The 26,975-nt window shown below is 34.7% G+C and overlaps 1 protein-coding gene across 1 annotated transcript in view; it reads left to right on the top strand.

The window, feature by feature from the left end:
• Positions 1-20,249, top strand: part of PPP1R3A (protein phosphatase 1 regulatory subunit 3A) — a gene marked incomplete at both ends in the record, with an annotated part of 43,315 nt that extends 23,066 nt beyond the window's left edge. Inside the window, 3 exons of the mRNA XM_080701719.1 lie at positions 15,656-15,702; positions 15,799-15,923; positions 17,856-20,249. Of these exons, the coding sequence (XP_080557845.1) occupies positions 15,656-15,702; positions 15,799-15,923; positions 17,856-20,249 (2,566 nt within the window). The remainder of the gene's footprint in view (positions 1-15,655; positions 15,703-15,798; positions 15,924-17,855) is intronic.
• Between the last annotated feature and the right edge of the window lie 6,726 nt (positions 20,250-26,975).

The raw sequence follows: 26,975 nt of genomic DNA, 5'->3' as shown, positions 1-26,975 counted from the left end.
TTGACTGAGCCTGCCAAAAAAAACTTTTCAAGTGCTGTTAAAAACAAATCCGACTCGATAATAGGGCTCTAATTTGGATTTTAATGCAAACCATTGAGCCCAATAACCCTATTGCTGTTTTCCTTGATATATTAATTTATAATGTGATTAGCATACGTAGAAGGAATAGTTTGAAAATATATTTGTGAAATGGAATTCATTGAAAATGAATTCAACCAGGCTTCTTATAATAAAGGCTACTAAACAATTATTAAAACTAAAAAGAAGTAACTAATTGCATAGAAAATTTTAAATTATATAGAAAATATCATACATATATTCAGTTGCATCAACAACCTAGAAATGTCTCACAATCTAAGAAATAACTTTGTAATTTTAGAACTTAACAATTATATGAAAGTAACCACATAAAGGCACTGAGTATCAATATTCCTAACTTGCCTTGGTACACTTTAACTTTTGTTGGTCCTAATTGCTATATTAAAGATATTGGTAAGTTAATTTTTTTTTACAAAATAGAATCTGTGATATATCTTAAAAATATTAAAGAATTGTTTATTCAGTACTTTTATTGCATAATATGCCATTTCACCTGATTTACTCTTCAGATAAAGGAAGGCACATTGATACATGTTAGAAATTCTTTGTTAATAACCAAAAATGGACTGGGCATATGTTGTATGCCTGTAATCCCCGTACTTAGGAGGTTGAGACAAGAAGATCACAGGTTCAATGCCAGCCTCAGCAACTTAGCAAGACCTTCAGCAACTCGGTGAGGCTCTTTCAAAAACAAAAACTAAAATAGAGTTGTGGAGGGTAGGCCAGAAGTTGAATGCCCCTGGGTACAATTGCTAGTATGAGAAAGAAAAGAAAAAGAAAAAGAAAAAAGAAAAAAGTAGAGTCAGGAATGGGACAGAAACTAGGAAAAGTTGGGGAAGTTTGGTACTTTGTTCCCATAAAAATAACAAAACAAACAAGCACATGTTAGCATCCTCCTCTAGAGAGAGCAGAGAGGTACACACTTGCAAGTGAGTGATGCAATTTATGCCTCCATCCTTGCACCTGGCACTGTGACAAGAGATCCGTCTTCTGTAAGGTGTCATTTCTAAATAATTTGATGTCAAAGTCCAGAAGCCTCCTGTCCCTCTGATTCATTCCCTTTCTGAATCCTCCCAAACATACACTGGGAATACCAGTTTATGTATTAAATAAATGGTTTTCAAAACACCATATAATACAAAACCTATCGTTCTTGGAGAGCAGACCTCAGTATTTAATTGATCAAATAATTCTGATGATGGTTACTGTAGCTGCCACATAGAAATCACATCTAAACAAGTATTCTCTAGCCGGGTGTGGTGGTGCATGCTTGTAATCCCTGCGCTTGGGAGGCAGAGACAGGAGGATTGCGCAGGTTCAAGGCCAGCCATGCACGCTGGCTTAGGAGATCCTGTTTCCAAATAAAAATGTAAAAATAGGTCTGGGAGTGTAGCCTGGAGGTAGAAGGGCTTCCAGGAACCCCAGTACCACCAAAAGTAAATGAATAAATAAATTAATTAATTAAAAATAAACAAGTATTCTCTGAATATAATTAACTGGCTCAGTAACTTTGGCTTTGATAATGAGTTTTTACATAGCCACAAACAAGTTGACAACATTATGAAAAAAATAATGCCTGAAATGAATTAATCTTAAAAGAAAATACACACGGCAACATTCTGAGATTTTTTAAAGATGCAGACATGATAAAGCTCTTAGCAATCACCATGTTGGAAACCTGTAAAGAACAGAAAAGGAAGACTCCTGAGGTAACAAGATGGTCAGCTCGACAATCATTCATTTCTTGTCACTCCATGGGTGACAATTCCTTTAAGAACTTGGGTAAAATAGGGACCTTAGGCTAGTAAGCTTAAGTAATTTTTCTCAGTATCTCTCTGAAATATATTTCTTAGTTGTTCTAGTATCCATCACTTTAAAAAATTTACATTTCTCTCCATAGCATATAATTGGCAGTTTGTGGCAGAGGAGTATCTCAAGCCAGGTTTATCTATAAATCTTCTTCCTCTTAAAATTTATGAATTCTGCTTGTAATTACATTTCATTCCAAAACAACCTGCATTTTGTTGTTGTTTAAATGGACTTTGGAGATGTCTACTTAATTGTGCACTAGATGCTTCTTAGAAAGTACACATCTCAACAGAATTGTACATGGTGCTTGATTCAATCACAGAATAATATATATGAAGTCTTTGTCTTCCTGTTCCTTTGGGGTGAGGTAGGAAAAATGGCACCTGCCACTTAGGCATGAAAAAGTGAATTCAGACCTTTAATTCTTAGTAGAAAATAAAGAAACTTTGTGTACCAATATCACTAAATGTACACATATAGGGAGAGGGATAGGAGGGGAGTCATGGAGGGAAATGCTCCAAATGATATGTGTGAGTAAGTCTGTATCACTTTGAATTTACCTATGATGTATAATTACAGTGCACCAATAAAAGCATAAAAAGGAAAATATTTAAAAGAAAAGAAACTTTGGAGAAGAAACTTAGATTCTTCCTCTAAGAAGAATAAAATCCTTCTTGATGGAATAAATAAAACTGTATGGTTACTGAAGAAGTGGTGTGTCCTTAGCAATGTCAATGCTTGAGCAGTTGACGATAGTTGACTCAAGGGACTTGTGGTTTTCCAGAGTTTATGATTACATATTAGAGGTAATAAATTAGCTCGTGTGATAGGTGTTATTCAATACATTTGTTTATCTTAGCTGGTTATAATGCTCCAATATTTGAAAAGTAATGCTTCAATACTGGAAAGTTTTACTAGGACATAAATAATGTGTAAATAAGTCATTCCATAATATGTAGTAGAAATAATAAGGCTAGCTCATAAGTTGTGTAGGTCAGATTTCTGTGGTATTAAATTTAAATTGATAATGCAGGCCACAAACTTAACTGAGAATTTATCTTTGGCAATATGGCAATTTAAAATGAATAATTATTTCCATTGATTCTGCCAGCAATTATGTCTCTTGAAAAAATTCAGGAATTTTTCAAATTAACATTTCTAATTATATTCATAGACTACTGCTATTAGTTATATAAATATAGAGCTCTATAGCTCGAGAGCATGTTATTTAATATTAAGACTGAGAGCAAGTTGGTTCCGTAGTGAACACTAAAGTGCGATGGCTGCCTAGCTGTGTAAAAGAAAAATCATGGGGCTCAATTTGTTCTCAGCAAGGAAGACTTTTTATCTACTATCAGACTTTGCCCTGGGTGTTGGAGAAGGATGTAGGCATAGGTGAACTGTATTTGTGATCTAGAATCTAATCTATAGCTTTTACTCTAAAAATAAGGAATGTGATACCCAAGAAAAACTGTCCCTTAACATGTCAGTTACTAGTCACAGACTGAGCATGTGAAAGCAATAATACGCCAGTTAAAAATGTTTTTCCTTTTAGAGATTATTTTCTGCTTCTTGTACTAGCTGTTAATAATGTAGATGTAATGCATTTTTTTTTTGTTTTGTTTTGTTTTCCTTTCTGGTGTTATCATCAAGGAACTGAACTTATTGAGTCTTTTCACTCTAAATTCTTTCTGCATAATGCCTTTACACTTTTTCCTTTCCTTACTTCTGTTCAAAAATAGTTATCCCAATTATCTTTCTTTTAATCAGATAATTATCTTTTCTCAGTGTTATTCCTGATGAAGAGAAGACCACCGGTATTGACTCTAAAGTAAAAGATATTAGGCTGCAGTAGTTGGCGAGTGTGTGATGAGCTTTGCCTTTCATTGTGTATGTCTTTGCTCTTTTTTTCCAGTGTATGTGTGGCTATGAACTTTCACAAAGGCAGAAAGTCAATTTTTATGGGAACATCAACATAAAATTATAAAAAAGTACATCATAATTGTTTTATACACTAGTAAAATATTTCTGTGTATTCGTGTATACTCATGTAGTGCCAGTGATGATATACTCTTCTTAAATTGCTTTTTATTGTGTGTGTGTATATGATATTGGGAATGGAACTCAGGGGCTTTATGACTCTAAGCTAAATACCCAGCCCTATTTTATTTTTTGTTTGTTTGAAAACAGTCTTGCTAGATTTCGGAGAGTCTTCTACATTGCTGAGTATTGTCTTGAACCTGTTATCCTCCTGTCTCAGACTCCAAAGTAGTAGGATTATAAGCGTGGGCTACTAAGTGAGTTTTAAGAAATTCCGAAAGAGGTTCATATTATTTCTGACTCAAAGTTCATTTCTTTTGTTTTCTTGAGGGAGAATAGGGTTTAGGAAGTCCAATGAGAGCACAAGTTTTGAATAAAAAGGACTGGTCCAAATTTCTCGAGTGGTAAACAGCATTTACATTTTAGCTGTTTATCACAGAGTGAAGGGTGATCCACACGAATTCTATGGTTGGTCCTCTTTAGACAACTTGGAGTACTTTTGGATAAAGCCTTAAGGAGACAAAATATAACAACTATGACTCACTTGGGAAAGGATCCCTTTTTAATACCAACATTTTTATTTGTTTTGGAACAGAATTTATATTTTGCTGCCTACAACCTCATCCTGTCATCAGTTCTAACTGGTTGGGTAATTCTATCACATTAGACTTAGATTTTTGTGGAACAGAACCTGAGAGTTTTCACTCGCATTTTAAGACATATATGGAGTTGTAGCACAATGGTTTTATAGGACTTTAGGGAAAAACATATTATTAATGATACTAAAATCTGCTACATTTTGACAGTGTTAAACTTAACCGTAACTTCAAATTTGGAAGTACCATATATCCAGAAACTGCAGCCCATATGAACATGGCGACCAAATCCTGATGCCTAATAAGTCATTTGAGTAATAGAGAAGGTGTGAATTAGCATTCCAACGCATACTGTATTTGGAGAGGATGCTTTTAAATAAAAAGTTATTTTTATTAAGGACCCACTAAGTTTTCTTTGGAGTGTAAGTTTTCATTAATAACTATATTTAAAAAGTCTAAGCAAGTATGATACCTACTATTAACTGTGAAGTTTACCCTTAAAAATGGCTTCTGAGCCAAATGTGGTGGCACATTTCTGTAATACTAATATTTGGGAGACTGAGACAGGAGAATTGCAAGTGTGCAGCCAGCCTTAGTAACTTAGTGAGGCTCTAAGCCACATAGTGAGACCCTATTTCCAAATATAAAATAAAAATTGGTCTGGGAGAATAGCTTAAAGGTATAATATCCCTGAGTACAACTGCTAGTACCAAATATAAACAAAGAAACAAACAAACAGACCTTGGGAATTAAAAATATGAAAGGAATATAGTAAATATTAAAAGCATAACAATTTCAACTAAAACAGGGAGGATGGAAATTGATTTCTATTTTAAGATGAAACCAATGATCAGTGTGATATTTACTACCTTTGGCTATGAACTTGTCAAATGCCTCCACATGTTGAAAACTGTGCTAAATAATTACTCTGCATAAAGAATATGCAATATTATGGAGAAGGGAGCATAACCAGGTTGAGTATCTGGTTTGAGGTCACTTAGTCAGCAATTGACTGAGTGTTAAGGGAAGACAGATTTGCATACACTTTTTTTCTGCTCTTTTCCACAGTGCATTAACTGTACAGAAAGGACACTGGCATGGGAACCAATGATGCCACATCTATCTTTGCCACGAGTTAGCTTTTTACAACTTTCACTCTATGTTTAACTGGGATTTGGTTTCTTTTTCTTTAAAATGGTGAATGGAACATTCAAGTAAAATGTTCTTTACAAATCGAATATCCTACGTGGGTTCGAGAAATTTGACTAAAAAATAGCACAAGTTTCCTGTATCTAACAAGAGACTCAAAGGCAAAGAATCTGCGATGCTGCAATATTTGAACAGTAAAACAGCTGACTCAGGGCCGGGCGTGGTATGCAGGCTTGTAATCACCGCGCTTGGGAGGCAGAGACAGGAGGAGCGCGCAGGTTCGAAGCCAGCTGCGCCCGCTGACTTAGGAGACCCTGTTTCCAAATAAAAGAGTATAAAAAATAGGTCTGGGAGTGTAGCCCAGAGGTAGAAGGGCTTCCAGGAACTCCAGTACCACCAATTAAAACAAAACAAAACAAAACAGCTGACTCAGTAACACAAATTATTGTTTGCTAGCTAATTTATTAGATAGGTTAAAAACACCTTCCAATTCCTCCCCTTTGATGTTTTATCATTGTATTCTGTGAAGTATATAAGATTTGGTCTAGTTTTCTTTTTCTTTTTCTTTTTTTTTTTTTTGGTGGTACTAGGGGTGGAACCCAGAGGCTTTCTACCTCCAGGGTATTTTCCCAGACCTTTTTTATATTTTATTTGGAAACGGGGTCTCGCTAAGTTGCCAAAAACCTCACTAAGTAGCTGAGGCTGGCTTCGAACCCATGCAATCCTCCTGTCTCAGCCTCCCAAGCGCGGGGATTACAAGTGTGTGCCACCACACCCGGCTTGGTCTCATTTTCAATGTACTTATTTTTGGGGGACCGGTGACATACCTACACAAGTACTTTCTTTTGTGCACAGAGCTACAGATTTCTTTATCATAACTGAATGTGTCTTGTTGAAAAATCTGAAGCATAAGGAGCTACTCCTCTCTCCAAGTTCTGTACTCTTGAAGGGTCTGCTCACAGCCTTTTTTTTTTTTTTTTTTTTTTACGTGCACTGAGACAAGGCGAAACTTGCCTAACTTGGTGATTCCAGTTAAAAATGAAGATTGTAAGTTCTCATTCCAAAGATGCTAATTTGGTAGATCCAGTTTCAGGCTTTTGAAGCATTTGTAACAAGTACAAGATCATTTGCACACAGGAAGTCTGTGAATCGTATTTTGAGAGGCACTGCTTGGACTTGTTTGTGCCTTTTCAATGAGATGACCACCAATTGGTGCCTAGATTCTACATTTTCCCCACATTGCATGTTAAAATTCACAAGTTCAGAATATTTTTTTAACTAATGGAGTATTTGCATATGATATCTCCAACTTGGAATTGCTGTGCTCCTTTTCTTTAGCTAATGCTACTGCTTGTTTAGGTTTCAACTTAGAGGTCATATCCTCTTGCAAGATATTTTTATCACACTCTACTCCTTGCTGAGCACACACTTATTATATTCTAGTGTTATTGCTATATTTAGTTGTTCACGCTCCCCATTAACTTCTGAGCCCTGAGCACAGGGCATCTGTTTTGTTTATTGTGAGGATCTAATGCAATATTTGAAAATATGCAGGTAGTCAATAAAATATTTGTTTAATGAGAATTGAATAAACAAATGAAAATGGCTTACTCTAAATATAAAATTGTGATTATATTTCACAGTCTTAATTATTGGCTAGAAATCATTCACTTCTTCCTGTAAGCTGTTGGGGTCTGCTCAAGCTGCCTGACAGAACTTCCCATGAATTAGCTACATGTAGCGCCAAGTGCGTTGACGTCTGCACAACCGCCTGACTGAACTTCGATGAATCAGCTGCATGTAGCGTCCAGCGCAGGTCTGTCTGCACAACCGTCTGAACTTCCGATGAATGAATCTGCAATATGTAGCGCCAAGCAGATATGGAGGGCGTAACTACTCTCCTTGACCCCACTAGCCCAATTTGGTAATGATGAGCCTTATTGGCTCAAATAATGCTTCCGTGCTCGTGAACCCCTTGTGCATTGGATACTGATTGGCTGCAAGTTATGTACTTTACACATGCAAGGGTGACCTTTAGCTTGATAGGTTAGAATAGTTTCCTGTTGGAAATCCCCCTTGCGGATTTTGCTTTAAATTGGGTTGCCTGAGAGAAATAAATGAGATCCTGCTTGACAGGTCTCCCGGCTCCATGTGGTTCTGCTTGGGGCCGTTGGCACTCATTTTCCTTCTCAGCCCCACCGCTGATGGGCTGGACCCATCAGTAAGCAGCACAAGTTTATTTAATAGCTACTCATTTTATGCAATTTTACTATGTCCCATTTTATTGAAACAGAAGTACACTTAACTTGCATCATAAAGGTGGTAAGGCCTAAGATTGTGAGAGATAAAGGAAAACAGACACATCTGGGCATTGTTCTTCCAATGAACACTAGATTTAATTTCCAATGTGGCCGAATGTCTTCAAACATTTACACATTTCCTTATAAAGTTTATCCTTTTTTCTTCTCACGTGCTTTTTCCTCAGAAATTCTTAATTTCAAGGGATGGCAAATTCATTCTTTTAAGTTCTCATGTCAGCCTCAGCTACTTAGCGAGGCTCTCTACAACTTAGTGAGACCCTGCTTCAAAATAAAGAAAAAAAAATAAGACTGGGTGTAGCTTGGAGGGAGATTGCCCCTGGGTTCAATTCCCAGCACTGCACTAAGTAAGTAAGTAAGTAAGTAAGTAAATAAATAAATAAATAATAATAAAATTCTCACATTAGAGACCTCTGTACCATTCTCTGTTCCTTATCCTAGGTATTGGATGAGTAGTGGCAAAGCATGCTATCATCCCATATAAAAGTAGTAAGAAGTCAAGGAATTAGATTTAAAGCCCAAAGGTCTATCTAAGGGCATGGATCTCTGAATGCCTGTCATCAGGGAAGTACACTCTGCATAGCAAAGATCGATGAACTCGGTGCACTGAGATATGCTGTTGTCTGTATGTGAAGTTCGCTTCACATCACCATCTGACCTCACATTACAATTATCATAGGAGATGCTCAGCTCTATTATTCTCTATTCCCCTCCCAAGTTCCATGCACAGCTATAGTAATTTACAATTTGCAAAGTTAGGGAGAGTGTTTCTGATGTGCGAACAATTGTGGGAACTGCTGTTATATTTAGAGTATTTGTTAGAGAAGGGAGGGACCAGGTAGCTGGACTTCCAAACAACTGAGATGTTTAAAGTTCCTATATGAGCTTGGTTTCCTTAGAAATTCATCTATGTAGCATATCAAATCTAGTAAAATAAATTTGCAGGGATTTTTCAGAATGTTACAGACTTTGATGAACAAAACATAGATAGGGAAATGTTTTATTTCCTCCAATAAAGGTCTCAAGTAAAATGCCAGAACCAAGGTGTAAGTCTTTGTTCTATTGTGTAGTCAAGTGTACCAGTATCTAGCGAGAAGGCAGATCACCTAGCCCATAAGACATTAGAAATCAACCTACCTACTCATTCCACACCGTGCTGACTTATAGCTCAGAAGCCCTCAGTATCCTCCCACACTTAGCTGTCTCTGGCTTTGGTCTTGGAAGGAAGGGATAACAGAATAGATTTTTAATTCTCATGAATGCCACCAAAGTTAAGCAGAGAGAGGCATTTAAAAAAATCCAAGCATAGGAAATTAATTAAAAATCCATCTTGATGCTGCATCAAAAGTTATAACTCAAATTTGGTTCTTCTCTTTCCTCATGAAGATCATCCTTTGCTCTTATCCTTTTGTACCTGCACTGTTGCAGGAGGCTCTTGACTAGTCACTGTGCTTCATGTGACCCTGTCATCCAGCCTCTCCTTCAAGTTACTTCCAGAGGAAGATAACTCCAGAGACTATGTGTCTCTCACCGCAAGGGCTAATTGGGTGATATGTGCACGTATGTCTCCCCCATCTTCTATCCCATTAAGATGTATGACTACAATGCACCAATAATGAATTTTAAAAATTTTTAAAAATTAAAAATATTAAAAAGTATGCCTGTAGAATTCAGCTCTATTTTGCTTGATCATAAAAATGATTGGCTCAAACTAATTCCAGTTAAATCCCTGATATTGTTCCTCCAAACACAGTCCAAACCCTCTGAATGTCTTCTTGTTCTTGGGAATTCCTTTTCCTTTCGTGCTTTCTCACTCTCATCTTGACCACTTGTTCTTTCCTCTCCCTAAAATGGCCTCATCTTCTTGTTCAGTTGGGTATCTCTTACTTATCTCTAAACACTAACTCAGAATGTTAATTTCTTTTGTGAGAAATTCCCTGATTGTCCTGACAGTCTTCATTCCTGTCTTCTCATTTAGTCTCTAAGAAAATCATTATCATATTCTATTATTATAATATTTACCACTTATTATATAATTATAATGGCCTGTAGTTGTATCTATATCCACTAATACATTCTGTCTTTTTTGAGGTAAGTGGCTAGAGATTATTTATCTATGTGCTTCTTATAGTGCCTCATGCACAGAAAAATTCAAAAGAGCTATTAGAAAGGTGAATGACCTTCCCTTCTCATGATTAGATAATATAAATGATAATATTATAAGATTTGTGGTGCGCTGCACTATTGCTCCACAAAATATGTATCTTTTGTAATTTTTATTTTCAAAATGTATAATAATTTAAGCTGAGCATGGTGGCAAATGGTTGTAATTCCAGTACTTGGAAGGCTGACACAGGAGGATTGTGGGTTTGTAGCCAGTCTCAGCTACTTAGAATAAAAAAAAAAATAGGGCTGGGGGTGTAGCTCGGAGATAGGATGCCTCTGGGTTCTATCCCAGTACTGCAAAAAAAAAAAGTATAATAATTTAAAACTTGTGCTTAATTATTTGAACTCAGAGTTAGAAGAATTACAAGAATTAAATTGAATGCTAGAAGAAGTGATACTTTAAGTCTTGGAGGACAAACGCAAATACGCATACTTTAAAATACTAGATCTTTTTCCAAAATTAGGTGTGTGTGTGTGTGTGTGTGTGTGTGTGTGTGTGTGTGTGTGTGTGTGTGTTGCTGGGGATTGAACCCAGGGGCATTTTAGCTCTGAGCTACACTTGCAGTCTGATATTTAAAATTCTTTATTTTGAAACAGGGTCTCACTAAGTTGTGGGGGGGCCTCACTAAGTAGCTGATGCTGTCCACAAACTCTAATCCTCCTGTCTCATCCTCCCAAATACTGGGATTATAAGTATGTTCCTAAATTAAATTTTAATAAGTAAGAAATAGAGCAATGTTATGATGATGTTGGTGAGAGGTTAGGTGGGTAGAGAGGTAAAAGGGGGTAAAAAGGATGCTGTGCACTTTTTCAACAGCATTTATTGTTCATTATTATGTGGTTGGCACTGTGATAATCCCTGGGAATATAGCAAAGGAAGGAAATTCCCTAACTAGAAAGGATTCAAGAAACATAAAGGAAAGACAAGCACTATTCAGAAATATATCACTTTTATCACAATTGTGTGTTTCTGAGCCATGTCATTATCAACCATCAAGTTCTTTCTCTTTTTCCTAAAAAATTTCTAAAAATAGTTAAACTCTTTGAATGTAATTGATCTCATGACTGCTACATTTCATATTGAAATTTTATAAGGACCCTCTAATAGGCCAGAGAGAAGCCTATTTGTTTCAATAAATTCTATAAAACTAGAATTGGACTATTTAAATATGTTAAATAATGTAATAAGCATGTGAAAACAACCACCCAAAGTATTAACTGAATTCCAATAATTTTCTGTATATAACTATAATCCTGAAATCAAAGTTCTCTTTTAAATGTAATTTTGTATTCTAGTCTCTGTATTTCCTGCTATACATATTTACTTAAATTATTTTAAGCTGGATTTGATGGTACATGCCTGTAATTCCAGTACTTGGGAGGCTGAGGCAGGAGGACAGTAGGTTCAAGTCTAGCCTCAGTAACTTAAAGGGACACTTCAACCTATAGAGACCCCATTTTTTAATTTTATTTTTTATTGGTGCATTGTAGTCATACATCTTAATGATGTAAAGGATGATAGATGCATACATACACACATCATTCATTTATTCCTCCCCAATTCCCACTTAATTCCCTTTCCCCTCTGTCTATCTCATGTTTGACTTAGTGATTGATTTTGATAAGTTGGTGAGTGTACATCATATACATTAGGGAATTTTCCTCTTCTTCCCTCTCATCCCTCTCAGGTCACATTATTTGCTCACTTATTCTTTCTCCTTCTTCTTTGTCTAGGTTTCTCCTATGATCCCATTTCAAAAGATAAAATAAAAACACCTAGGTGTAGCTCAGACATAGAATGCCCCTGGGTTCAATCCTTGCTATCAAAACATTATACAATAAATAAACAAAATTATTTTAGTGATATTTAGCCTTATAAAATATTTTCTTCTGATGTAATATTTTGAGGCTTTTTACTTAATATTTTGTTGCTAAGATTTTATGTGTATTGTTATATATGTCTTTGGTGTATTGATTTTGAGTGATATATAGTATGTCTTTTTGTGATATTCCAAAGTTTTGTGTTTATTTCTCTGTTAATAGACATTTATGTTAGTTCAAGATTTATACAGCTGATAACAATACCACAATGAATATTTCTATAAATGTGTCAGGCAATATGCATAAGAATTTCTCAGTATGTGGAAGTTTTATACAGTTGATAACAATGCCACAACAAATGTTTCTATAGATAGATCAGGTAGTATGTGGAAGAATTTACATTGTCTACAGTGGTTATAGAAACATAAATGTTGAAGTTTAGAAAAATATGTCAGTCAAAATGTTTCACAGAGTGTTTTTCACTATCGACTTTCCCATCAGCAAAGTATATGAACTCTTTCTTGTGTTTGTTTCCTGCTCTTTCTAATTAAGATCATAAAAGGCTTTTACTTTGTCATCTTAATTTTTATATTTTGGTTCTCTTATAATACTGACCATCTCTTTATGTGATGATTGGCTCTATGCACTTTTTGTTTTGTGGATTATTTGCCACCCAACACCAAACACATAGTTTTTGCTTTCTTGTTAATTTGTAATTCTCTGTATGTATATTCTCATTTCTTATTTGTCTTGATTTTGTGAAATGTAAGCATATTCTTCCAGCTCGTTATTTATGTTTTTGCTTTATAAAGAGTCTTTTCATGAACAAAAGATTTAAATTTAATAGTTATGATAACTAATTTTTTATAGTCTTTACTTTTTTAGCTTATTAAGAAAATGTTTCTTACTATAAGGTCTAAAAGATATTAACTACCTTTTTCTACCAAGAATTTCAAGAGTTTTTTTTTTTTTTACATTAAAGACATTAGTACCTATAGAATTAACTTTTTTTTTTTTTTTTGGTGGTACTGGGGTTCCTGGAAACCCTTCTACTTCTGGGCTATACTCCCAGACACCTATTTTATACATTTTATTTGGAAACAGGATCTCTTAAGCCAGAGCTGCTGGCTTCGAACCTGCGCGATCCTCCTGTCTCCGCCTCCCAAGTGTGGGGATTACAAGCGTGTGCCACCACACCCGGCTAGAATTAACTTTTTAATATGTGTTTCTCCAATTCCATCCTTTACTTCAAGGGTAGCTTATTTCCCTATTGTCTGACATGTTACATTTTTCTATATATCAAGGTTTTAGTTATGTGTTATATTGATAATTCTCAATCCTGTTTCATTGGTTAGCTTGTCTGTCTTATTTCCAACATAACACTGTTTTAATAATATTCATGAAAACTCTTGAAATCACTCAAAGCAGGTTGTTCCTCTCTTTCTACTATCTCTCACAAATATTCTATCTACCATTAGTCTTTTATTATTTTCTTTAGAATAACATTTTGAAACTCTGTGAAAGCTGGGCATGGTGGTGCACACTTGTACACCCAACATTCCAGAGGCTGAGATCTGAGGATTGCAGTTCGCAGACAGCCTCAGCTACTTAATGAGGCCCTCTGCAACTCAGTGAGATCTGGTTTCAAAATAAAGAATAAAAATTGGGCAGGGGGTGTAGCTTGGAGGTGTAATGCCCCTGGGTTCCATCCCCAGACCCACAAACCCCCCCAAAAAAACAAACAAAAAAATCCTCTGTGAAACTGATTTTAGTTTGATTTGAATTGAGGTAAATCTGTAGGTAATTTGGAAAATAATTAACATATTTATACTATTTCTATCCTATCTATGAACATGGTATATTTCTTCATTTTTCTAAATATTTTTTAATATTTATTGATATGGATGTATTATTTTTTAGGAAAAATGCACATTTTTATTACTTTTTATTGTTACATATCTTATATACTATTTAAATTTTATTCATTTCAACTTTTCTTCTTTGCATTTATCCCTGAATATAAAGTTTTCACCTATATTTCTGTATTGACATGTTGTAAGACACTGTTATACTATGGAAAGTTAGATCCCTAACCATTTGTCCCCAAAATGAATTTTAAAAGCGGGTTTCTGTCCTTTTGATTCAGTCACTTTTAAACAATTAAAGTATATTCAAGAATTGACTCATGAAAATGAATAATAATACTTGGGTTAGATAAAAAAGGCATTTTATCAGTATTACTTTCTTCTATAAACGGGACTTCCAGTATTGATATGGGAATAAAAAAGAGGAAAAACAGTTAAATCCTATGTAATAGTCTATATAATTTCTTAAGCTCAGAGATATTATGTACTTGGAGAAAGAAAGGTAGGTAAGCTTATAGTTTAATTCCATAAAAACAAATCTTTGTATAGTTATAGTCTTCATCAACAATTAAAATTTACAGATTAATTCCATATCAATTATTCAGATTATATTTTTAAAGAACTAATATTTATGCAGAAACATTATTCTCACGGTCCCACTAAAGGTACTAAATGTTTTTGTATAAAGTTAAAATTAAACAGTATAAATATATACAAAATTGAATCATCTTCTTATATAGTCAGGATGGAAAATTTTCAGTTTTCTTATAATTTGTTGAACAAAAAAACTAGCCTTCCTGATATTTGGATCAAAATCATCAGTGCAATGAACACTTGATTCTATTTCGTAAGTTTATCAGCCATTACCTACTTTTCAGGTTTCATTTGTTGCAGAAAAGTCATTGGAAAAAGTCACTAGAAGATAATTCAGCTAAGGCAATACAAGAAAACATGGATACTGGACCAAATATTTCTGATAAATTGACTTTTGATGTAATTATTTGTCAAGTGATCATGTTTTACTCTTAGTAAATATTTTTCTACTTAGTGTCATGGACAAATCTAAATTTTAATAGCCCACAAATATACCCATGTGCAGATTACATTTGAATGGGAAAGATATTGTTCTCTTTCAACCAGTATGCAGAGATACTAGAAAAGGGAATATAACCCACATCCTTTAAAAGGAAGAAAATATATGTTTGCATATCAGTGATCTGAAGTCTTGGTTATAAGATTGGCTAGTGGAAATACACATATGAAATCCTTTAACTGAATATAAATTTAACTGCCGTTCAGTTTTCAGTTAGTTTTTTTTTTTAATCTCCTTTTCTGGAGTGAGAATAAGTGTCATATCAGTTCAACTGAAAGAATTTTAAGTAGTAGAAATTAAAAATATAAATAATTAAAACACCAAAAAGAAACTTTATGATTACTAATGGACTCTCAGTTCATTTAAACCAAGATAAAAATATTCACATTTATATAGATAAATTCATGAATGACAGACTAATCTACCTTTACATGTAGTTTTAGTTTGGACTCCAACATAATCTTATTTAGAAATATGACACTGTGTGAATTATTTTTGAAAATTTCTACAGTCAACATTTACTATTACATCATTTAGAATATCAATGTTATTTAAGATATACAAAGTAATATAAGAAAGTATGTTAGATTATCTAACATATATTTGACTTGCTACTAATTTGAATTGTCCACAGTATAAAAATACTCAAAGGATGTAGTCCAAGAACAAATATGTAACATTTTGTTTTAATTTCAATAGTAAAGAAGAGTCATCAATGACTTCAGAAGAAAATTCAAAGAGTGCAGGTAATAGTTCTTATTTAATTTAAAAAATCTGTCTCTTCTTTTGAAAGACTACAATTAAAACAATCTTACAACGGTATAATTGTGTTAACTTTTCAGATACTCATATCCCAACAATTGTTTGTTCTCATGAGGACAAGGAAGACTTGGAAGCCAGTGATCAAAATGAAAAAGATGTAAACAGGAAACAGGAGGAACATAATGAAAAGGAATTAGACTTGCTGGTAAGTGTTCTGTTGCCACGGTATTAGAGAAGATGAATCCATTTATGCTTCAAAGATGCTGCAATGCCTGCCTTTCAATAGCTTCAACTAATATAATTTGCAAATGTGAAAGCACAGCCTATTCTGTCCTTGTGTTTCCAGCTTGATCAACAAGGCACTTTGATTTCAGTATGTTGCTTCTGGTTTCTGCAATGGTAAATTAATGACATTCATTTCTTATCTCTTTACCAGCGGCTCTGAGTAATAGTTTATAGGAATTATAGGAGAGGTAGCACTGTCCTGATGTGCATTTCTAATCTTTGTGACAAGTGTACACTTAGCATAAACTCTTCTGTAAAATGAGAGGGCTGGACCAGATGATTATTAAGGTCCTGTCCAACTTTACAAGTCTATAATTCTTGTATTTCATTTACATTAGTGGTATTTCATTTTACATTTTGCTTCCATCCTTGGGAGAATCTCAGAATTCTATATCATTGTAAAGTATTAAATTACCAAGTGAGGAGAGAATAGCCTGTGTCGTAATTTTTAAACAGGAAACAAATTCAGTACTGTAGAATTTAGTATTAAATTTGTTATAAATTTCACACTTGGTGAGCATTCAATCCATTTGGGATTTTTTGGGGGAGATGTTTGAGAGAACACTTTTATCACAAAGGAAGGAATAGAAGTAAATGAGTCACATAATGCAATTTATCTCTTATTGTATTTGGTTGGGGCTCATATCATTGGGATACATGGATTCATAATCATCTAAGATTAAAATGACATTTGCCTCTTCAAGTGTCAGCCCTGAAACAGAAAAGAAATAGAGCTCATCTCTTTCCCCACATATTCCACCTTTTCTATAGTGATATGGCAACGGCATCACTAAAGTATGCAATTTACTTTGCTCCAAGTTTAAGAAACTACAAAGTTGTCACCCATTGTGAGAATTCTCACCAGCTGAAAGTTAACATCGCCATTTTTTTCAAACCACAGAATATAATGAAAGGGTCCTAAAAAAAAAAAAAACATACTTCACCAATATACCTCATTACAATGAGCAGGCTCAAATATAAAAGTTTGTTTAGAAGTTGCTGGGATTGTACATCCAATAAATGAACAGGGAGCTCTAATTTAGATGCTAATTTGCTCCATGCTGACGTTAATGCATAAAACAATGAAGCTCTATAATGGATGGAAATACAACCAAATCTGTGGAAGCCACAGGCATTGGCTTACAAGACAGCTGTGCAGTTGACAAGTAACATGAGCCTTATGTGAGAAGAAGGGGAAAACGTAAGATTTGCATATAATTATTGAGATCATGCAAATGTCAGTTATGAGGAGGAAAAAAAAAACACACAGGCATCTCACTGTTAAATCCTGACAGTTGGCATCACTGAAGAGCTCAAATACATTTGAGTACCAGTTGGCAGAGGGTCATTAAAACAGAATTTGCAGAGACATTAACTCCCTCACTTTTCTTTGAGTGACGTTTTGCTATTAATAGTTTGCAGAGGCTTTGCAGAAAACATATTAATAAGAGAAACTATAATGGGGGCACCTACAGCAAGTGTAAATGCAGCAAGGGGCACCCAGGAAGCTGCTCTCTAATTGATTAGCATGGAGCTATCAATGTGTATATCCTAAGTGAGGAGAAAGTGCAATGACAAGCAAGAATAGTTGAATAATACAATGTGATATTTGGAGGCTGGGAAGGAGAGTGATTAATTTGGGCCCCTTTTCTTCCTAATCTCATTCCCAAGTCATAGCCTACAAGGATCTCCCCAAAACATCCGGCTTCAAAAGTTTGCGTGACATTCACAAATGAAGCGCATCAAGGAAATCTACCAGATAATTACTGAGTTAATAAGACCAGTCTCATTCATTCTGTTTATTTAGAATGATCATGTGGTCATTGTTTTTGTTTTGTTTTTATCCCATAAGATAAATCAACGCTTAACAAGAAGCAGAAGTGCCACTTCAAGAGACGAAAAGAATACATTTTCAAATGATCCAGTCAATTTTCCAAATAAAGCTGAGGGGTTAGAGAAGAAGCACAGCCATGCTGACATATGCTCTGACTTGTTCAAAAGGCCTTTGTCTCCAAGTTCATCAGCAGAAAGCTCCCTAAAGAGAGATTCTTACCACAATGAAAAATACTCTTCAGGAAATGAGTATAGTCATCTACCTTTAGAGGAAATTACTTCAGATATGAGAGAAAGTCGGCCATCATTGGGAGACTCTAGTAGTGATGAATTAGCACAATTACACAACAGTGGCAAAGAAGTCCTAGATGATAATGCTAATCCAGCCCACTGGAGTGGCAGAGTGCAAATATTTTGTCCCTCCTCAAATCAACTAATGCCAGGCAACCTTGATCAAAGTCATAAAGAGGGAGCTAAAATGACTGAAATAACAGATTGGGAATGTTTCAGAAGAGACTTCCATTCAGATGTATCCACATATCTGGAAGAATCAACAGATAATGGCTCTTCCAAGGAAGGTTGTATCAGTGATAAAGGTAAGAAGGAACAAAGAATACACTTAGGTGTTGATGAAAAACAAACCCCAAATGTTCAATGCATCTTAGGAGACCAAGAAAGAAAGAGGGGCCACCCTGAAACAAGTGCAGAAGGGCCTGAAGCTAAGAACAGAGAAGCAACTGCTTTGCTGAGCAAAAGTGCTACCGTTCCTGCCCAGGCAGTCACAGCAGAGACATTGCCCTCAACAAGGACACATTTGAATAGGGAGGAAGCTGCGTTAACAGGTCCAGATAGGGATCGCCTAATGGGTGGAGGCACCACATTAGGAGGGATAACCAGTCAAATTTCAGCACCAAGAAATGGAAATATTACCAGGGAAGATTATCTTTTCCAAGTTGAAGAAGGAAAATCGGATTGGATTAATCCTGAAGACCAGAATAAGAATATACAACATAAACACAATTGGAATGTTCTGGAAAGTCAGGCAAAAGCAAGAGGGAATAAGATGAATATAACCAAGCAAATCAAAGAGCAAACAGATTGTGAAGACATGTGGGGAAAAAGAGATACCATGAGGAGTCTGAACTCGACTCCTACAGAAGAGTTGTTTACCTGCCAAGAAACAGAGCACCACAAACTGTCTTCTCTAGCTGATCATGGTATTACTGAGAAAGCAGAAGCAGGTACAGCTTATATAATTAAGACAACATCAGAAAGTACTCCAGAAAGCATGTCTGCTAGAGAAAAAGCAATAATTGCTAAGCTACCTCCAGAGACAGCGCGAAGTGACAGGCCCATGGAGGTAAAAGAAAGAGTGTTTGATCCACATGAAGGGAGAAACGATGATTCACATTATACCCTTTGTCAACGGGATGCAGCAGGTGTAATCTATGACAACGATTTTGAAAAGGAGTCACGTTTAGATATTTGTAATGTACGTGGTGTAGATGAAATGGAGAAGGAGGAAACCATGTGTATGTACAATCCCAGGAAGACACATGACAGGGAGAAACACGGCTTTGGGAATATCACATCTGCAGAAGAATCTTCCCAGGTCATTACAGGCAATCAAAAAGCACCGTCAAAACTAGATTTACATATGGGAGTGTTATCATCAGATACAAAAGAATTCCTACAAAATAGAGATTTGGGGCAGGTTCAAGAATTATCAAAGAAAATAGACTTAGATTCTGCTGTTCATTCTGCTTTTAACTTGGGCACTACACAAGCTTTCCAGAAAAGTTCACACAGCTCCAGTCATCGTACTAAAACTTCAGAGCCATCTTCTGAACAGGCTATTGCTGTCGAAAATACAATTCCTGCCATGACTCTTGGATCTATTCCTGCTAAATCCAAATATAGTTGCGATTCAACAAGTGAAATCCAGGGTCATCCTCTATCTAAACCTGAGGAAGTTTCCAAAAGTTCAGAAATAATGACATCAGGTAGTAGAAAAGAAAAATGTATAGGCCAGGTTTTTCAACCAGTAGAATGCAATGTAACAAAATCTCTGGGGCCAGTGATTTTAATTAGTGAACCTCTGGAGAATGCAGAAGAGGCGGGGCATGCTAATGAAGGATTACTAGACTCTAGACAGTCACCATACTCTTCAGGTGACAGAGAATGGGAGAGCTCTCCTGCTGATCTCCCTGCCCAGGAAAGTCAAGCTCAAAGCAGTGAATCTCTGTTTTCGAAATACGCCAGCTCTAAAATATCTTATTTCCTTTTGTTTCTGATATTTCTTGCAACCATCTACCACTATGACTTAATGATAGGCTTGGCATTCTACCTTCTTTCATTGTACTGGCTCTACCGGGAAGGGGGGAGACAGAAAGAGCCTGTCAAAAAGAAGTAACCTTGGCACTCGTATCATTCTTTCTTAAAAGATAAGCGAATTAGCCCCAAACATTTGGATTGGTGAAAGAGACTATTCATTGTTCAAAGAACCAGCGCAGTTTTTCTCTTGAAGGATCATTTGAAAAGGAATGCGTATGAAGTTTGCTCCTTCATATCAGTAATTATTCTATATAGGACCATTATGTTTGGATCATTAAATACCTATATGAATATGAGATCTGAAGCACGTCAAGTTGAAATTAGGTACAGCTGTTGCTCCTTAGCAGGCTATGAAGTTGCAATGCTTCATGTCTCTCCACTACTTAAAGTGCTATTTCTTGCATTCATTTCTTTTGCAGTAAAACCTCATTTTTTCCCCTAAGAGCACTCTTTCCTCTATGGCTTTTAAAAATAGATAAAACATGGACAATGACAGGGAATTTTCTTTTCTCTTGGCCTTTTAGGATTAACCAGGAAATTTGCATTTACTGCTGTTATCATTTATCAGTAGATATTGATAGATCAGATATTTGAACTGCTAATTCGTACTTTTAAGAAGACATCCAGGTATACTGAAATATGTAAACTTAAGCTGAATAACCACATTGCGTTTAATTGTATACACACACACACACACACACACACACACACACTTCCCTCACACTGTCTTTACATCTACAAAGTCAGGGATTCATAAGCTGGTTTTGACAAAGAGAGAAATAATTGGGAAATCATTTTTCAAGTCTACAACATTTTGTGGGTGGCCTGTCTTCAAGCAATGTTTTTCTCTTGTAAAGACAGAATGTGACATAGCTGAACAATTTCAATGTCAACTATTATTCAGAGTTGAAATTTTAAATTAAAAGTTCCACAAGCATTGCTATGGAATGACTTTGTACCTATAAAGCATAAGGCATTAAATGACAATAATAAAAAGATATCCAAATGAACTATTTGTTCTATGTGGTAGTATTTTTACCTTCAAGCCACCCGCCTTTAAAAAATCTTTTTCTTTTTGGTAGGGCAGTGAATAATTCCTCGACATACATTTAAAGAACAAATACCTAATCTTTGATTATATTAATTATATGGTTATGAAGTTTTGAGTTAACTGAAAATTTTAAGAAAGCAATATGTGTAAGTGGAGACCTACTGAAGAAGAAATGGATATCAAGTATCACAGTGATTCTGGCTACTATAGCTATCTGTGGCTAAAGGAGAAAATAATTGAACCAATTATTTAGGTGGAGATAATGTAAGGATTTATATGCAATTTATTTCAACATCTGTTAATTGAAAGAGTATATTATACAAAACCCTGTGCTTTGTTTTATAGAATTACACTTCCTTTGACACTCTATATGGGTAGAAATACTTATAATTTTTTCATCTGATCATTTGGACTCCACTGAAGAATGGAAGGAAGCTACACAGAAAGAGCTTGTTTATATAATTTCATTTTCAAAAGAAAAACTTTCCTAGAACATGCAATATTGATTTTCAGAGAATAAAATGTAATTTATTTACCTTTAAAGATAAATTCAGTGAGTAAAAGTTGCACGTATCATCTAACACATCTAGGAAATATGTGCATTTGTGAGAAGACAACATAAGAATTGAAAGACTTAAACTGCCTTTTATCTGGTAGTAAATGATTCCCTTTGTTTTCATTAGGTACACAACTATTTCCCAATCCCCCAATTACATGCTACTCTCAGCTCCAACTGAAAATGAATGCTTGACTTCAACTCTTTAGTTGACCAAATATAAACATCCTGAAGTAGAACATAGGGCAAATATTTGATTGTTTGATAAAGCATATTTTCATTAAATACAAGTAGAACTCTGTGAGCAGTATCTGGAAATTATCTCTAAAATTGCTGTCTCGATAATTTTGTTGACAGGTCTAAATTACAATGGAGTTCAAGTTAGCATTTCTTCAGTTCTTAATGGCTTTGTTTTTGATTTCTGCTTTTTAAGAGGTTTAGTCAATATGCCATATCTCATTAATGTAAAGAACACTACATTACCTTATGAACACAGGTGCCTGAACTGAAATTATTTTTTTTTCAGGAACAACATAACCTCTTTTATCTCTTTTATTTGACTTTTCATAACATTACCTTACCAACTCTTCTTATACATTTGCAACGAAACAATAAGGCATTTCAAATGGTTTAAAACACTCACTTGTGCATTTGCATGTAACAAAGGAATATTTGAGAACTGAACTGACTTTCCAAACACTACTTGTGAGAGAACTTGAGATAAGATCATAATGACTTGTGAAGCTATTGATTGCTAGATGGGGAGGTAGATTTTTGCAAGCTTTTAATGTCCCATCCCTGTGCTGAACAAGAGAAGTGGATCTCTAAGATCCTGGCTAATTTGCTATGAGTCATCATGGCAAAGGTCTTTTAAGCACAGCTGCCTGCACCACGTCTCACCATATGCTGGTGAAGGGCCAAATGAGGATGTGGCAGAATGTATTGCATGTTTCCTTTACATATTTAGTAAGATTGTGATTTAATAATCTCCATCACCTTTCATCTTTCTGGGTTTATATTAGAAACAAAAATTTAAAAGTTAACTGGAAAGTCTGGGCATGGTGGCTCACACCTGTGATGCCAGTCCTTGGGGGACTGAGACAGGAGAATCTTATGAGGACAGCATCAGCAAGTAGCTAGAGTTTTAGTAACCTAGGGAGATCCTGTTTCAAAACAAAAATAAAAAGGTTTGAGGGTACACCTTGGAGATAGCATGCACCTGCGTTCCATACCCAGTATCAGAAAACAAAACAAAATAAAACAAAACAAAACAAAACAAAAAATACTGGCAAGTAAGTATAGGTAGTAAAAACACTTATCTTTATAAAAATCAGATGTGTATAAGCCAGCCAAATAATGTTAGATTTCTCAACTAAGAGGACATAATCAATAAGGTAGAGTATACACTCCAATATTAAAGTAAAATGGGTGAATGCAGCCATGTTTTCCTGATGAGCTTCAACACTTTCATAGTGAATTATTTCAAGCAATATCTACATTTATGTATTTTTCTTTTGAAACAGGGTATTTTTAATTGTCTTACGACACTCTTCTGGTTAAATGTAAAGCTTAAAAATGATGAAAATAAATACTTTATTTTCCTCGAATTCATAATGCTTCCCTAATAATGATTTTTCCCGTCATGAATATTATTTTTGATCACCAGGCCTATTTTTTCTCTATTAGACTCCCTGTTTGCATAAAATTGATCTAAAAAAGTATATGAAGTGATAAAAACCCGCAGAACTAGTAAGGATGCAGGCAGGTCCTTCTACTGATCTCTGTTATATCTGATTTCTTGCAAATTTTCACTGAGTGAATATGGAAGTTGAACTATGCAATAGGATCTTCTTTTGTTATATGAATCCTGGCTTAGCCAATTCCAATGGAACTGAAGAATAAGAGTCACTTCAATTCTGCAACAAGGGACTAAAGAAATATGACAAGTCATGATCTCAGACACTTCCACAGTTGTATACCTACCTGAATAGAACAACTAAAAAATGGAACTTTTGCTTATATAAGTTCATTTTTTATATATTTAGGAAAACTATAATAAAATATTATTGGAAGCATAATTTTCTTTACATCTCTTAAAATAGATTTTGTCATGAATCCAATGTTTCCATTTCTTTCCCCAAACTTCTTAAGCTGTAAATTAAATATTCACTATGTTTTTAACTTGCTTTCAAATAAGCACATTTTGAAAGAATGTGTATTAAACTTTATGAAACAACTCCGAAAAGTGTAGGATTTATTTTTCATAATTTATCTACTGGTTAAATTCACATATATATTATCTTTACTTTTCCTACATGAAATAATACATTGTGTAAAGATTCAATAAAAATTCCTCAGTTCTTATTTGACACATTCAATTTCAATTTTTTATAATTCATGATAATTAAATAAAGTGGAAAGGTACATCAGTAGTGCATTACAGAGAAATCATTTTTATTTGGCTGTAATATCTGTAAGATCTAATTTTGCAACAGATTATAATGTCTGATTAAATTATTAGTCCAGTTGGAATTAGTGCATCTTTCTTCTTATCATCCAACCCAAACCATCCCACCTTATTTCTCACTGTCCCCAGCATCAAGATATCTGTTTCTCAAGCAAAGTACATTGTTCTGAGAACATATTATGCTTATCTGGTCCTATGTGGCTTTAAAATGTACCTCCCTCTGCCCAGAGGAACCTTCAGTTATAACTAATCCTCATTTCCTAGCCAATTCCACATATCATCTATGTATAACTCATGTCTTCATCCTTTTGAAGTATTCCATCATTTCAGTAGTGGAATTTATTTACATACCACTATGACATGAACCTTCCTCTTGAATTCACTGGGTATTTGACTATCCTAAGTGGGCTACCTGCTTGTTTAAGGCAGGGACAAAGCATTTCTCTTCCTTCCAATCCACTTCAAAGGACTGGTTTGTGCGAGTTCTAAGTCCATATTTGTGGGAAGAATTGAATTGTTGTGATACCTCCTCCCTCTCCTGACCCTGAAATTTGGACAGAATATTCTGATGTCTGATTTAAAACTGAATGAACCAAATCAACACTATGATATTTACTGAACTCTTGAAGACAAGATTGAGAAGGTAAGACAAGGTAAAAAGAAGGCAGAGAAGCAAGGCAGAGTAGTGGAGCATGGGATTGATTTGGGATGTGGCAAGAAGAGACCAATCCTTTCTTTCCTTTGATTTCTCTTATTAATTTGGTTTGATTTTCCTATTTATCACTTCTTTCTAATACATGAAATATTCTCTTCATTGTATTTCTTGGAAAATAATATACCTATTATTTATCGAAAGAAAAACAATGCATATCAGTATTCACTGGCTAAGGTGAAAAGAGAACATATTTTCAGATAAAGTAGCTCAGTGCCTTATAAACCAACAAACATCACAAGGTATAACGTGTAAGAAACTCAATCTGCTCAACTGCTGCCATGCCCTTTGCGAATGGCTGATCTCTCCATTTCACACCTGTTGTGCATGTCAACTTTAAGGGGGAAGCAAATAGAACTAGGAAAAGAGAGTCACTGGATTTTTACAAAAGAAAGCATTTAACTGATTAATGTAAAAGAATATACACACGTACACAAATATACACATGATAATAATATCCAATAAATAACAGTAATGTAATAAACTACAAATACCATATGTGGCAATGTACCTAATATGTATAAGTTTATGGCAATGTACCTAATATGTGGAAGTTTATTTTTTCCTTAAAAAGAATCATCAGATTTAGAAATGAAATCAAAATGGTAAGACAAAGACCTGAATATTTTTGAGGCTGAGTCTAAAGGAAAACAGTGTCTGATCTGTAAATGTGGTAGCATGTCATATAATAGTTTTAGATCATCAGCAATTAGTCTTTTAAGACTTAAACAAAAGCCAGATATGTGTCTACTATACTGTAGAATTCATTAACATCATGTATTGGTTGACTTTGTTCTGAATGGAAACAGAGTTTAAGTTTCCTAAAGACACACTCTATAAAACATAATATCAAACAGCAGAGAGATAGTGCTAAACATCATTATAGGAAGCTAGACATTCTTTCTGTAAGCACTTAAATAGCTCATAATCTGCTTTTAGAAATTTTATGTGGAAGGTTTTTATGTTAGTGTTTATAAAATATTTTTAGTAAGGAACATTTATAAAAATATCACACAGTAAAATCCTTATAGACTCTAAAAATGTTATATTTTCTTTCTACATATAAGTGAATTTGCATTAATAAATCAGTCTGGGGAATCCAACTGACGTTTTTCATGATTCATATAAATTTTCTCTGTTTTTAAGTAAAAGGATTCAAAGTCCTACTTAAAGAAGAGAACAAAGACAAAAAAGGATCATTTGTTTTTCTCCATAGAGATGAAGACATATTTTAAATACATTTCTACTCTTTGAAATTTTGAATACATTTCTACTCTTTTTAACTCTTGAAAGTTGGAAAGATTAATGGGATTTAAAGACATAAATTTTCTTCATGTTTACTTTAATACTAATGTTACTTTAATAATAATCTTTAATACATAGGGCCAGGCCCATAGATTACAGTTTATAGTTTGTTCCTCCCAAGGGAATTATTTATTGTACTTGGTCCTATTGCTACATTTAAATTATTACTTAAAGTGCAACAATTGGTTTGGTATTAGAATAACTAGCACGGCATCATAAATGTGTAGTTTGAATCTTTGAATGTAACACTGGCATACCTATATCTATATCCATTGATCTGTGCATGTGAGGTTCAAATTTTTTTTTTTCAGTACTGGGGATGGAACTTAGGGGCATTTTACCTCTGAGCTACTCTCCCAGTCCTATTTTTAATTCTTTATTTTGAAACAGAGTCTCACTAAGTTGCAGAAGGTCTCACTAAGTAAATGAGGCTGCCCACAAACCTGCAATCCTCTTGTCTCAACCTCTAGGTACTGGGATTCCAATTATGTGCCATCACATCAGGCTAGAGGTTCGATTTGGAATAACAATAATAACCACAACAACAGCAAAACAATGTCTTGAGTGTTTCTAATGAATTTGGCTCTGTTTTAAGCTTTTATGTCAAATAGCATTTTTTTACAACCTCATGAGAAAATTTGCATTACTCTTTCATTTTATAGATAGAAACACATTATTGGAGAGATTAATTTTCCAAGGTTATGAAGCTAATTA

Source organism: Muscardinus avellanarius (genome assembly GCF_963383645.1).
Source record: "Muscardinus avellanarius genome assembly, chromosome: 9".
Classification (NCBI taxonomy): domain Eukaryota; kingdom Metazoa; phylum Chordata; class Mammalia; order Rodentia; family Gliridae; genus Muscardinus; species Muscardinus avellanarius.
Note: the sequence above shows the minus strand (reverse complement) of the source record. Positions and strands in the feature narration are given on the sequence as shown.